The sequence below is a fragment of the Peromyscus maniculatus genome, chromosome 19 (genome assembly GCF_049852395.1).
Source record: "Peromyscus maniculatus bairdii isolate BWxNUB_F1_BW_parent chromosome 19, HU_Pman_BW_mat_3.1, whole genome shotgun sequence".
Lineage (NCBI taxonomy): Eukaryota > Metazoa > Chordata > Mammalia > Rodentia > Cricetidae > Peromyscus > Peromyscus maniculatus.
In genome coordinates, this window is record NC_134870.1 from 61,773,949 (window position 1) to 61,789,479 (window position 15,531).

A 15,531-nucleotide genomic window follows, 5' to 3' on the forward strand; every position below is an offset into this window, starting at 1 on the left:
TCACCTTACTTGAGCCCCTTGAACACAACTCCTCAATGCTTCAAGCACATTTGCGTATAACTCTCTTAGCCTTTATGGATCTCCGTGAGTAGTAGTATCTCCTTTCTACAAATGTAGAAAGTTGAAATTCAAAGCCTAAGCGGTTTGCCAGCTTCTGTGTCAGAGTTGGGCTTCAAATCCAGATATGTTACCGTGTTCTTTGTAACATCTCTCCGGCCTCCCCAGCTGAACACTGGTTGGTGGGCTGAAGGACCAATGATCCCCCAGATGCCTGAATGCATTCACAGGAGACTCAGTGTCTTCATTGTTCTTGCTATAATTACTGTTGTACTTAGTTAGGGACCCACTACATATTACCATAGACTAGGTGGGTTATAAATAGCACAAGTTGATATACTATATGGCACCAGAGTGCCATAATGTTTGGTTTCTGGTCAGGGCACTCTTCTGGAATGTAGATTGCTACATTATGGCTGTGTCCTCAGGGCAGAGGTGGCAAATAAGCTGTCTGAAGTCACTTAGAAAGACACTAATCTTATATCCATGAAGTCTCTGCTCTCATGACCTAATCACCACCCAATTTCAGTCTATGAATGTGTGGAATGAAAACAGTCATTTGCAGTACTTACCAGCAAGGAGAGATTTAGTAAATGTGTTTAAACTGAATTGCTTTGAATATGATCTTGTCTGAATAGTTGACATTTCAGTAAAGGATTCAATGAAGCATAATCTCTCATGATTTTTTTCCACGGAAAGAGAACAGTAAATATAAGAACCTTGAGATAGGAAGTTTCTGGGTTGCATTTGAGGAATATCCAGGAGTTTGTAGCTAAGTGGACAGGAAGATAGCCAGTAGGTGTAGGCTTGGAGAGGAAATCATATATGGTCTCTGACAATCACTTTAACAGTGTTAATACTATGAGCACATGTAGATGTAACCAACCGTCTTATTAAATAAGAAACACAGAAACAATGTAAAAGAGAAAGCCGAGAGGTCAGAGCTCAGAGCTAAAAATCTCACCCTTCCTCCTGCTGTCCCAGCTTCCCGAAAGAGAGCTATATCCTGTCTGTTCGTTTTTATTTTTTAATAGTATTTTGTTCTGCCTTCTCATTGGTTGTAAACCCAAACACGTGACTGCCTCGTCACTGTCTGAATGTACAGCCCCCTAGGTCTTAAAGGCATATGTCTCCAGTGCTGGCTGTATCCCTGAACACACAGAGATCTATGGGATTAAAGGCATGTGCCACCACCGCCACACTCTTGCTATGGCTCTAATAGCTCTGACCCCCGGGCAACTTTATTTATTAACATACAATCAAAATCACATTTCAGTACAATTAGAATACCACCACAAGCACATGATGAGGAGAGTGTGACACATCATAAGGAAAAAAAGAAGCTTTTTAGAAATAAAGGTTTATTGAATGACTATAACATGCCATGCTCTGGGCATTTGTTTAACCCACTTAGGACTTTATTTAACACATTGACTCTTCAGGATGTTATGTATATGCTAATTTTACATCAAGAAGAAAATAAGAAAGTAGAAATATTACATATCATACTTTACATAGGGCAAAGATCGGATTTCACCCAGGCCCCTGATTCCAAAATCTGGCTTTAGACAAAATAGCACATCTTCTCATTTGAAGAAAAGTCTTTGAATGCAAGTGATCAAGTAATTATTTTGAATTGCTAAATGACAGATGTGGTTAAAAAAATAGTATTAAAATGTAATAGAGCACACCTATAACACCAACTATCTGAGAGACTGGGGCAGAAGGGTGGCTTCAGTTTATGAATTCAAAATTTTCTGCAACATAGCACTTTCTTATTTATATGATTCTATTTTACCAACCATTTGTTTTTAAATTTTCACAGGTAGATGGAGTTTAAGGCAATTGCCCAACAAACTGCTGAAGAAATTTTAGCTTACAGTCAAGATATATCTGGCTGGAAAGTTGTTAAGTCTTCAGTAAGAAAAAAGTATTTTTCAAGAGTTTATTTTTAAATTATTTTTTACTATAAAGACATTTTAAAATAATATGTTCTTTTGTAAGCCAGAAAAACATAGTTTTACTTTTGTTTTGTTTTTTGTTTGTTTTGTTTTCTGTATCTGACAGTTAATTTATTTCTGGATTTTATTCCCCTTTGAGAAAAAGATAACTGTTTCCAAGAAGACTTCTAAATTATTCCGCGGAAATCTGTAAGTACATTTTCCCATTTACAGACATTGTTTTAAGTTCAATGGCATTACCAAATCTGGAAGTCAATACCACTTCATAACTAGAACAAACTATTTAATAGTCACCGGGAAATGATGCCTGAAGTCATGTGCTTTTCATAAGCTAGAGCAATCGTGTATTGTGCAACAATTTTCAGACATGAATACAGTCACAAAGTAAATTGCTTCTAGACAGTGTAGAGCAACTTGTTCATATGCACAAGGCCCTGAGATCCATCCCTAACACCAGAAAACTACAATATGTGCACAAAATACTCCTCATTCAGAAGAATGGGAAAGTTCTGCAGAAGTGCATTGACATTTCTTGCCAACAGTAGCATTTTTAAGATGTCTAGAATGCTTCACTTTTCTCTCAAACCACTAAAAAGTCATTTCCCCAGCAGTCTTTTTCTAACTCTTAAGTGCAGATATTTTTCCTATAAAGTGCTTTAGAAGCATGTTTTTTGAGCTTGGACTATTTCAAACACAAGTACACTAAAGGTGAATGTGCTGACTTTTCTTTTTAGGTGTTCACATATAGTTCTTGGTATCACATCTGTTCCCTCAGATCACTGTGTTATTGAAACAACCATGACCAAATTTTTAGAAAACACTTCTTTGAAAACCTATACTTGCACCTCTGCCTGTCAGTGCGATGTTTGTGGGTTTGGTTTTTTTTTTTTTTTTGGTTTCTCATCTTACTAAAGTGTACCTGTATTTGTACACCAGTTTTTGTGAGTTTGTTGTTGTTTTGGAGATAGCTCTCACTAACTCAGCTTCTCCTGCTTTAGACTCCTGCATGCCACTTCTTTTATTAATAGATAAGGATGACATGAATTTCTCTTGGTCATTTTAATAAGTACCAAGAAAGTAATTCTTTCTGCTGTTGTCTAAGCAATAGATGACCTTAACAGTGGTACTTTCCAAAGTGAACTGAGGGTGGGAGAGGTGTAGGAATACTCAAGTCCAGGCATACCAGGGAAGTCAAACCTGTTTTAATGGTCAACTTGACACAATGTAGAATCACTTAGGAAAATAGTCTCAGGGAAGGATTTTCTAGACCAGGTTGGTTTTGGTATGTTGCGGGGCAGGGGCGAAGGGGTGTCTTGATCAATTGATATAGGAAGACCTAGGCTGCTGTGGGTGGCGCCATTCCTTTAGCCTGCTTTTGTCATGGAAATTTTTTCTTTGACCTTCAATTCTGATATACCCAGATAGTTTGGCTGGGTATGTTAGACTAGGTTGGCAATTGTGACCTTTTACAGTCTGAAAGACGTCAGTCCCATCCCTTCTTGATTTGGGTTGAAAAGCCAGCAGTTGTTCTGATGGCTTGCCTTTATAGGTGACTTGGTCCTTCTCTCTCACAGCTTTTGATAGACTTCCTTTGTTCTATAAATTTAGTATTTTAACTATAATGATTTAGGGAGTTCCTTCGCCTGGTTCTATTTGGTGTTCTTTGTGTCTTTTGTATCGGGGGTGAGGGCTTCTCTTTCCCTATTTCCAGAATTTTCTGCTATGGTTTTATTAAAAATACCTTATATGCCTTTTGCATGAAATTCTTCTCTTTCTTGTATGGCTATAATTCATAGGCTTGCCTTTTCATAAACTTGCATAATCCATTCATACTTTTTTTAAACTTTTATCATTGACCTTGACTGATTGATCCAGTCCTATGGTTTATCTCCATATCCTGTTTTCCCTTCCACGTGAGTCACTGTATCACCAAAGCTTGCAACTATACTTTTCTCAGAATTTCCGTCTTTATTTAATCCTATTTTCGTATTATGAATTGACTTCATTATTTCATTCAGCTCTCAGTATTTTCTTGGTAAATATGGGAGTCCTCTTTGAGTTGTTTTACCATATTTATAATCATTCTTTTAAATTATTTATCTGGATTTTCATCTAAAGTCATTTTAATTGGGGATCACTACTGTGGAATTGGTAATGTTTGGAGGTGTCAGGTTGTCTTGGCTCCATGCTCCTTGTGTTTTCTCAATGAGATCAACCTATCTTGAAGTAGAACATTGGTTAAGATTTTTGCTGTTGTTCCCCTAATTCAATCTGCCTTTCTTCTGTTCATGGACCTATATATAGTGTTTGTGGGAGACTAGACTGTAGTACAGCTGTTTTATATTTTTATCTGGTAGACTGGTGTTCCAGCACAGGACTCTCTATCTATAGTCTGTCTGTCCTTGCGGGTTAAGTATTATCTGCAGCATGTCACTGTCCAGTAGTTAACCCATTCTGAAAATAGACTAGCAAAGCACCCCTTGTTAGATACTGATTAATTTGAGAAGCCAAGATAACCCGATAGTACTGTATATACTAATCTGTTAGTATTAATGGAAAGGGAAAGAAAAGGAGGCAATCAATCACAATGAGACCAGTGATAGGTACTAGGATGTTAATTGGGAAGTTGAGGAGAGGGCCATACACAGGAGTGGGAATGATTGTATAAAGGAGAAATGGCATAGGTATGTGGAGAATACGTACGCAGATATAAACCAGGCCAGCCTCTGGACTCTGGAGAAGTAACAATGAGAAGAATAAGTACAGAATGAAGAGCAAGGAATCAAAAAGGGGATGAGGAGGGGGATAATAAATGTTCAAACAGTAGGTGGCAGTATTGTCCTGCTACAAGGCCTGCTGAACTGCAGCTAAGAAATATCTGTAGTAGGGAAGCAGGGCTGGATGGTGTTGTAGGCTAGGAAAGGGCTGGTGGAAGAAGAGCTCTGTTCTCACAGAGCTAGGAGCAGCTGGTGCCCAGAACATTACCTAGTTCCATAACTCGCCTTCTTATTGCACATTTGTGTATCTTCTCGTGAAAGGTGTCTGCTCAGTTTATTGGCCCTTTCACAGATAGGCAGGGAAGGTTTTGGTGTTTAATCGTTGCAGGGTTTTTTTTAATACAGTATAGGCATTAACAGCTTGAAGTATAGCTGGCCAAGATTCTCTCACTCTGTGGGCTGCCGTTCTCTCTGCTGCTTTCCTCCACTCTACAGTAGCCTTTTAACTGTGTGTCAATACTGTGGCTACTTACTATGCTGGCAGGCTTCTAGTCACAAGTTTATTTCCTAGACCTGCATCCTGAAGTGTTTTCCCTTACCAGTTTCAGAGTTTCATGTCTTACATTAAGGTTTTTGATCTAGTTTGAATTGATTTTTGTGCACGGTGAAAGATACAAACCCAATTTCATTCATCCGCAGGCTCTGCTTTTCCAGCACCATTTATTTAAAACGCTGTCTTTTCTCAAGTGTGTATTTTGATTCATCTTTTTCATTTAGATTGCATCACTCTTTTGGTCAGTTTGGCTAAGAGTTGGTCAGTTTCATTCTTTTCAAACAACCAACTCATCTGACAAATTCTCTTTTTCTTTGGAGCAGTGGCCCTGGATTGTTGAGCCATTCACATTTGCTGGCGACTTTCTAGTCTCCTCTTACAGATGGTGTTGCCATGGTGCCTGGGTTAGATCACTGTCTGCCATGGACTGTAGCAGGAGAGGAGGATTATGAGCATTGGTAATCTCTCAATCTCCGGTTGGAATACCCTCCTTTGTCAGTTCCCTGAGCTCTGCAGGAGACAGGTCCACCTGATTTGGATTTCCAGACAGGTGTAGCACTGCTGAATCTGGATCCTTACACAGTTCCGTCTGCGGTCACAAGCACAAAGCTGGCTCACTCATTTTTTTTTAATAAGAATGTATTTTTAAAACAGACTAGAGAAAAAAATGGTGGTGGTGCATGTGCCTTTAGTCCCAGCACTTGGGAGGCAGAGGCAGACAGATCTCTGTGAGTTCGAGGCCAACCTGGTCTACAAAACAAGTTCCAGGACAGTTGGGGCTCGAAAAACCAAAAGAAAAAGGTAATCTGTATGTTTTATTAACATTTGTGCTTTTTGTCAGTAATTTACTGCCCCCAGAAGGACCTTCAGTGGTTAGTTTTGAACACTTGGTTTTATGCATCAGAAGAAAGGCACGTTTTTCCCCTTCTGCTCTCAACTGCCCATGCCTCTAATGTTGTGAGGCAGTACACCAAATAAAATTTTAATTCACTCCCGTATATTCCACAATATAAATATCATTCCTCCTCCTCCTCCTCTTCCTCCTCCTCCTCCTCCTCCTCCTCCTCCTCTTCCTCCTTTCAGGTGAATAACTGCCTACATAGGTGACTGTCCCCAAGGAACCTACATTGTAATAATGAAGGGAAAACTTTCAGAAGCAAGCAGGACTTTGCTTCAAAGGCTGCCCGGGTTACCTTAATCATCATTTCTTCGGAGCCCTACATCTATCCCATGGATGTATGGAATAATTGAGGCACATTATCCAGAGAAGGTGTCTACCAAAGTCTGCCTTCTGCTTTAACATTTAATGCTTATTTACTATTTCCCATTGTCTCATAATATTGTCATAAATAATCAAAAAACAGACTTCCAAATCTCCCAAAAAGAGCTTCGACACGGTGTTCCCTCTTTACCCTCCATAATCCTATGCTTTCTAGTTCGTCCGTACTTCTCATTCTCTCCAGTGAGGCCTTGGGTTATATGTTTGGCTATCCAGCAGGATGAAGGCCGTAAGGGTAGAAACTAGATCCTCAGAAGTACATTAAATAGTTTACATTTGGTCTCACTTGGTGAACAGCTATTAAAAGACAGTGTTAGTCATCATCAGTAATTACATTTCAGAAATAACTGCTTCATGAAAGGGTAATTAGGTGTTGTTAGGTGTAGGTTAGAAATGCAAAAAGGTTGTCACTATCATTAGAGTTTACAGTCTTACTACAGAGAGACATTAGATAAGTAAAGGACAATCTGTGGCAGTGTGTGCAAACGTCTGAACAAAAATTTGTATGTAAATTTTAACTGTTTCATGTCTGACATTGTTGCTTTACATGGTGATTATTTGAGTTTATTTCTCCCCAGGCTTAAAACTGAGCACTCTCGCTGGCTCATGCTCGCTCTCTCTCTCTCTCTCTCTCTCTCTTTCTCTCTCTCTCAAATAGTAACCTCTTAAAAACATTTTTGGGGGCTAGAGGAACGGCTCACCAGTTAAGATCACTGGCTGCTCTTCCAGAGGTCCTCAGTTCAATTCCCAGCACCCACCATCTATAACTCTAGTTACATGGGATCTGATGCCCTCTTCTGATGTGCAAATGTACACGCAGACAAAACACCCATGTACATATAGCACATAAATCAATAAATCTTTAAAAAAAAACTTTTTTGAAAGGCCAGGCAGTGGTCTCCCACACCCTTTAATCTCAGCACTTGGGAGGCAGAGACAGGCAGATCCCTGTGAGTTCGAGGCCAGCCTAGTCTACAAAGCGAGTTTCAGGACAGCCAGGGCTACACAAAGAAACCCTGTCTCGAGAAACCAAAAAAATAAAACATACTTTTGACATGAAGGAAATAAAGCTAACATTAAGGAATTTCAGAATATCTCATAAAGGAAATTGGGAACCCACTTCTAAAGAAAAAGTCAAGTGTACAAGGAAGTTGTCTAAAGAATTTCTTGTCTGACCAGATCATGGGAGCCAGCCAGATACACGGGCACATGCTGTAATTCTAGCTTTGGCATTCAGGAGGCTGAGGGGGGTGTGCATAACTTTGAGACCATCCTGAGCTTCATAAAACATTGCACAGTTGGGGCTACACAGCTTGGCCCTGCCTCAGTAAACAAAAAGTAAAAGTAGAGGGTAAGAATTTCCCACACATGTGACTACTCTTCTCTCTAGTAACGACATTTTTGTTCTTTGCACACTCTCTGAAGAAATTTTAATTTTTCAGAGACTTAAAAGTTTTACCTCAAAACATCTGTTCTCCTTCTTTGAAAGAAATGAAAAAAAAATTAGGGTGTGACCATACCATTCTGATATCACTTTCAGCTGGCAACCTTCTGCAATAGTGGATTTGAATCCATTTTCTCCCACCACATTAATTTCTTGATGGATAACAACATCACACAGATTTAAAAGTCATTGTCTGTATTAAAAAGGAAAAAATAGGGTTTCACTAAATGACCCAGTCTGGTATGAACTCACCTTATGGCCTAGACAGAAATCATCCATAATGATTCTCCTGCCTGCTCAGCCTCTCAAGTAGCTGAGATTACAGGCCTATGCCCTCGGGCCTGAATAGAAAAGTAAACTTTGAAATAATTGCTGCAATGTTTATTTAAATAAGCTATGCTAGATCCAATTCAATACACTGTATTAAATAAAATTATTTAAAATATTATATAAAATTCCTTTTAGAATATGTAAGATAAAGAATCTAAAGTACAAATGAATTTTGTGCTTATACTGAGCTCTCATCCCCAAGATATCTCATTTTATATATATGCAAATAATAAAAAAGAATATAAATATTAACAAATTGTAGATAATAAAGTATGTTTATATATTACCTATAAAATATAATAAATTAAAAAGTGAAAATAAAAAGCACTTTTGGTCCCAGGTGTTTTGATAGCAGATACCAATTTCACAATTTCTTAACTATTGTTTGCTATCTTTTATTTCAGTAGCACTATATCCTCAGCTTAAACTAAATTTTTTAATTTTCTTTACTTTGATAACCATAGATACCGCATTGAAGGAATAATTCCAGTATCAACAGCTAAGCTCTCCAATTTCCTCTACCAACCTGAAAACAGAATTAAGTGGGATAAATTATTGAAAGCGTACAATGTGTTACACAAGATTGATTCGGTAATTTACTATTGAATAGTAAAGAATTATTTACTGTATTACTATATTTTTTAACTAATGTGAGTTATTAAATCTGCGTAGTATTCAATAGTGTCTTATAGATTCAAATTAGCTGTTTTTCATTACAGGGTTTGGGCTTGAGCCAAGGGCCATTTGCATGCCAAGCAAACACTGTATCACTAAACACACACACACACATACAAACAACATATACATATACCACTACTTTTATACTCTCAACCTCTGTTTTCTGAGTTATAGAATTATAAGCACACCATTTTTATTAGTCAAGAGTTTAATTCCAATTAGCTTTGTTTTGTTTGTAAATAATTATCATATTCCTAATGCCAGTCTCTTGTTGATATGTACATTTGTTATGAGGGAATTAAACTTAGCTATTCACCTCTATTATCTGAAAACAAATTTAAACATGCCTTGTTGATGAGGTATCAAAATTGTATTGGGGGAGAGGATGGTATATCCACACTAGTGGAGGTGCTCAAGGGGGACAGAGGCAGAGAGTCCCTGTGGAGCTGTCCTTACTAATGGTTGTGAGCTGTCTCGTGTGGATACTGGACACCAAACTCGGTCCTCTGAAAGAACAGTATGTCCTCTGAGCCATCTTTACAGCCATGAGTTTTGGGATTTTGTTGCAGCTGTTTTGGTTTTTAAGAAACCCACATGACCCCAGTGCTTCTTACACTGCCTGGAACTGGAGATTCTCCTGCCTCATCAGTAATATGACTACAAGTTTCCTGGCGCAGTTCAGTGTATGAATATGACAGTAGAGAACAGGTACAATATTGATGTGTACCATAAAGACTTAAGAAGAAAGAGCAGGACTGGTGAGCTAGCCTAAAGAGTAGGTGCTGAAAGATCACAGATGCTAAATCAGATTAAGATGCCCAGTAAAACTTCCCATGACAACTGAAGGCAGCTATCAGAACAATCTAAATGGAACCTTACGGTAGTTTATGCTGGGGTGATAGCAGTATGGAGCAAGGAGAATCAGGATGGAAGACACAGCCTAGAGATGAGTCAGAACTCATGGGCCAGCTAGCCTGTTGTATACGGTAACAAACAACAGAGATGTCTTGCTTTAACCGAAGTGGACCGCAAGAATCTACAGCCAAGGTTGTCCTCTAACCTCCACACATGCACTGTTGTAAACAGGTGCGTGTGTACACACACACACACACACACACACACACACACACACACACACGATAAAAAAGCAAATCAAAACATTTTGACAAACTCAAGACAAAGTGTGAACTAATGAAAGAACATTTTATGGCAGCACATATACTAAAAACCATACAGAGAAAATTTTATGACTTCTATGTAAGCATGACATGCAAACTAGTGAAGTGTTCCATATTTTAAAATATGGGAAATCCCAATGTAATTAGTCAAGCAATGTGAAAAACAAAATATCTTGTTTGAAGATCACCAATCCTATAGTAATGGTCCCTAATGAGAACAACATAGACAAAATTTAAAACAATTATAAAAAAAATTCAAAGAACTGAATAAGGGCACAAACACCAGAAAGAATTTAAAGACAAATTACTCTCCAATGAATTCCAAGAAAACAAAACAAACAGGTTAATAAAATAACAAAGTCGATTCAGGATATGAAAACAAAACTCAATAAAGATATAGAAACATTAAAGAAAATCCATGAAGCTGTGAAGCTGAAAATGAAAAGTCAAATTTAAAACTCAATAAAAAAAAAAACCTAACCAATTGAATGTATCATACAGACGATAGAATAGCAAAGCTTGAGGATAAAGTAGAAAAAAAAATGAATCACTCAGTTAAGAAATAACATTTAAGTGTAAATGGAATGTTTGAGATCTCCTTCAAATTATGGGCATAGTAGGAGAATTCCATGCCAAAAGCCTAGAAAATATTTTCAATTAAAATCCTAGAAGAAACAATTTCCAAATCTAAGGAAAGAGATAGCTATCCAGATACAAGAGGCATATGGAACACCAAATAGAACCAGAAAAGAAACACTCCCTGTAGTATTGTAGTTAAAGCACAAAAGACACAGAAAAAAAAGAAAGTGTATTCAAAGCAGTGAGAAAGGTTGAGTTACATGTAAAGGTAGTTCTATAAGAAAAAGAACTGATATTTCTATGGAAACATTAAAATCCAGAATGAGGGAAAAAACTGTTGCTAGGGTTTTAGCTAATATTAACATTAAAAAGACTAGTATGTGGCATTGATAAGACTAACTTTTCATGATATTTATAGCTGAATATTTGTAAACATCTAGATTACTGGGTCCTTGGCTCTTTGAGTCTTCATCCTGCAGAACAAAGGAGCAAATATCTTAGGTGCATGCTCCTCAGATTATCATATATTTATGCTTCTGTAATTTTACTTGCTTTATTAAACTTATCTTAAAGCCTAGAAAGACAAATTGTTGGGAAGCCCTGAAAGATAGATCCTTGTATCTGTAGAGAGACCTTATTTTCCTATCCTCTCAAAATAAAAGCAAATTATGTCCATGATCTTTTCAAACTGATTTGAGCAGTCAGTTTGAGAAACAGTGTGCCTCACTAATGAAAACCCAGACATGAGAGTTAATTGGTTTGAAGGGTCCACTAGCACTTCAAAAATGTCTGCTGTTGTTGCAAGTTAGTAGCAAAGAATGCTCCATGGGCACTAAAAAACTTAAAAAGCAGACTGAGGTCATGTGACTTGCCCTAGACTCCTTCGGCAAGTATGTGCCGCTGCAAATATGTGACAGAACAAGGCTTTGTACACCAGTCCTGCCCCTTCCAGTCCATACTCCATTTATCTCTGAATAATGTCATTTCACCTTCCTGTTCACATTTATAGTATTGCTTTCACCTCCAGGAGTGTTAACTGCCTGTTATGCAGCCCATGGATGAAGGAAGAATTGTCACTCTTGAAAAACAAATATACAATACAATGGGCAAATGAGATAAACAATGGTATATAATCATGAATCCTGGACTGGGAGAAGAGGGCATAGTACCACACAGGGTAACATGAAAATAGATTTAATAACCAGAGGCTGTGGGAGGCAGGCTTGTGGTGCCAAGATGTTGTGTAGCGTTTTCTCCAATTTAAAGCCTTACGTCTTGGAGAGAAATTTCTTGAGACAGGATATAAAGGGAAAGTGAACAGGCTACTTTATGACAGGATGTTTATAAGGAAGTGAAACATTCCATCCTTAAGGGAAGCTCCATTAAGATAGGAAGTAAGCAACTTAAATAGCTTTAGGAAGTCCCTGAAACTAACAAGATTCAGTAGGTTCCTCCCTCTTCACAAGTATGTGAATAGTAAAGATTGCTGAGAGTCAGACAAACCAAACAGCCAGAAAGAAGCAGAGAACTGCCCAACTGCCTGGAAGAAACAAAGACCAGCTGAACTGCCTGGAAGAGGCCCAGACAAACAGAGCCACCTGGAACAGACACTCTCAGACTCTGAGCTGCTTGCCGGGGTAGTGTAGTGAACTCCAGGTTTCCGGCTTTTATGAGCTGATTAACTGTGCTGGGTGGGCTTTGGTAGTGCAGATATCTTTGAGTCATTTCTGCTCCTGTCAATAAGTAACCTCCCACCCATATTCCGGAGTAACCTTTTTGTTCAGACTTTGGTGTATCCTTATGTTGCTCTCTCATGGGCACCCTTTCTGGGATGAGTAGACCTGTGTTTTATGTCTCCCAGAAAAAGTCTGTCATGCTACCCAGGCCAACAGAGAACTGAAATCACTGAAAGGGATAGTGACTGGGATCTCACATGCAAGCAGGACAGACTTGGAAGTATTTGCAGCTAAGCCATTCAAAATCCAGTTTCACCAGATGGTTTCAAACACTGGTCATTAATTTTAGGCCTTATGCCATAAAGTGCCAAATCATATATTTTTCAGAATATTTTACCAACCCCACGGAGGGACAAAATAGTGCTGTACAGAAATCAGAAGACCTCAGCTCTAATTCTGAACTGCTTTCTAGCTGTGCGTAGGATTTCATCTGGTGGGCCTTGTCCTCTCTATCTACAACTAGAATAATGATCTTCAGATTCCTTGCCGAATGTTGTGCACACCTAACTGTGACTGATGTTCCTTAACACTGTCAATGCAGGCTGATTTGGTGAGACCATCTAAAGACAGGCTAAACATACATGATGAAGTTTTTGGGGAACAATAAATTATTGACATTAATTTTTGCAACCTTTATGGTTTGATTTGTTGCAGGACACATTTATATGTCATACCATTACGAATAGTTTTGCCATGGGCTCCATTTCCCCTAGAGACTTTATCGACGTAATATACTTCAAACACTATGAAGGGAATTTTGACATTATCTGTGGTGAGTTGAAACATTTTGCCCATGTTTTAGAATTACTATGTGTCATTAAAAATGTTTTGCCTTTAATAGTTAGTATTAATAGTTTAGAAGAAACTATAGTTTCAGTTCTTTTGTTTGTTTATTCAGTGCAACCAAAAAGCTTGTGTCATGTACACAGGCCAGGTATTTTACCTAATCCAAGAGGTGCTGTGTAGATAAGTTGCTCCTGGACTTTTGCAGTATGAACTGTGGAATCAACACAGATAGAGACTGTAAACTAAAATTTCAATGTATACATTTTTAATCCTATAAAACAAAACTAGCCTTTTATATATAATTTTATACTTGGCTCGTTTAAAATGGGCATATATAATAATTGTTACAGTACTGAGTATAAAGTATGATAATACTGAGTACTTCTGGGTGGGTCTTTCCTTAAATGGGCCTATATCTCTTCTAGGGAATGCAAGTTTTGATATAACCCTAGCCTACTCTGCAATAATGTGACTCTGTGGAACACAAATAATATCATTATTTGCTAAATTGTGTCACTGACACAAAACCTTTTCACACCACAAGGTTTGGACTCTGAAAGCTTAAGATCATGTTTGATGAAAGTACTTTGACAGAATAGCAGTGAAGATCCCAATTTCCTTCTTGAATTTGATCTAATCCTATAATTTCTATGAGAATATTTTCTCTCCTGTAAGCTACTCAGGGATAGACAGTGAAGCTGTGTTATTACTTCCCAGTACTTACAATGGGATGACTCGAGTATTCTGTTTCACTGACAAGACTTTTCAGCCCTCTGACTCAAAGCCAGTTTTCTGGGCCTTAGAGCAGATCATTAAAGATGAATGTTCTCGCCGGGCAGTGGTGGCACACACCTTTAATCCTAACACTCGGGAGGCAGAGCCAAGTGGATCTCTGTGGGTTCGAGGCCAGACTAGTCTACAGAGCAAGATCCAAGACAGGCACCAAAACTACACAGAGAAACCCTGTCTCAAAAAAAACCCCAGAAAAACAAAGAACAACAACAACAAAAAAAACTAAAAGAAAACAAAAACAAAAAAAGATGAATGTTCTCATAAAATATGTATACATATTTTAATCATTGTTTTCAAAGTTTCATCACATAAAATGTTTTCACTACCTACTATATGAAATTTTGCCTTTTCTGAATTGTAAGGGCTGTGATTTTCCATTTTAAAAACAAGCTGTTTCCGGCCTCTATTAAGAGTCAGAGGGAAGGTCAAACAACAGCTGGGGTTTGAGCTCAGTGTCACAGTACTGTCACCGCCACCTGAGGACGAGGCTCCATCCCACCATAGCAAAATTAGAAAATAATTAAACAAATGCACAATGGAGCATTCCTTCATCTATATGAATTTGAGGCCACCCTTGTGTACATAGTGAGTTCCAAGCCAACCAGGACTACATATTGAGATCCTGTCTCAAAAAATAGTAAGTAAATAAAGCAACATATAAGTTTAAACTAGTGACTAGAAATAACCATTCATTTTATGCATCAACAAAGCTAAATTTTCTTAAATTTCCACTGAATAAATGTTCAATGTATAGTCAGTTTTCTTCTGGGTATTTTTATTTTTATTTTTTTTTTTTTTATTTTTTTATTTTTTTTTTTTTTTTTTTGGTTTTTTTGAGACAGGGTTTCTCTGTGTAGCTTTGCGCCTTTCCTGGAGCTCACTTGGTAGCCCAGGCTGGCCTCGAACTCACAAAGATCCGCCTGCCTCTGCCTCCCGAGTGCTGGGATTAAAGGCGTGCGCCACCACCGCCCGGCCTGGGTATTTTTAAAGCTTTATTCTGCACCTTGCTTTGAGCTAAATATTTTGTATGTGTGTCTCACTAAGGTTAAAACTGAAGTTTCCAGAAACTGAGTAGTAAAAATACTGATTTAGCTATCTAATAAGCTACTGAATTTAAAACTCTAGTCTTTCTGATTTTCAAAACAAATGCTACCTACCACAGTACATGCCTCACTAAAGACTCACACTTTTTGGTAAACTAACAGATTTAAGAAAAGAAAAGAAATACAAGCATAGTCTCCACGTTTTAAATGGAAAATATGTCTATCACTCTGGCAATATCAGCATACCAGCATAATGGGCTCTGTTTAGAAGTGAGTCAGAAATGGAATATTCACTCCACCACATTCCTCCGCTACACTAGTGCATTTTGGATAGACTTTGCTAAAATAATTTAGGAAAATTCATGTTCTCTGGCTCTAGCAAAAGTTATAAATTTGTA

The 15,531-nt window shown here is 37.9% G+C and overlaps 1 protein-coding gene across 16 annotated transcripts in view; it reads left to right on the forward strand.

The window, feature by feature from the left end:
• Stard6 (StAR related lipid transfer domain containing 6) overlaps positions 1-15,531 on the forward strand; it is a 44,250-nt gene that overhangs the window by 2,407 nt on the left and 26,312 nt on the right. For 10 of the 16 annotated variants that reach the window (XM_042263713.2, XM_042263711.2, XM_016001068.3 and 7 more), the window contains 4 exons: positions 1,883-1,976; positions 2,125-2,207; positions 8,806-8,932; positions 13,167-13,284. In XM_042263713.2, the coding sequence (XP_042119647.1) occupies positions 1,887-1,976; positions 2,125-2,207; positions 8,806-8,932; positions 13,167-13,284 (418 nt within the window). In that variant the 5' untranslated portion in view covers positions 1,883-1,886. The remainder of the gene's footprint in view (positions 1-1,882; positions 1,977-2,124; positions 2,208-8,805; positions 8,933-13,166; positions 13,285-15,531) is intronic. The other 6 variants (XM_076555464.1, XM_006970093.4, XM_076555468.1 and 3 more) reach the window with 2 other exon arrangements.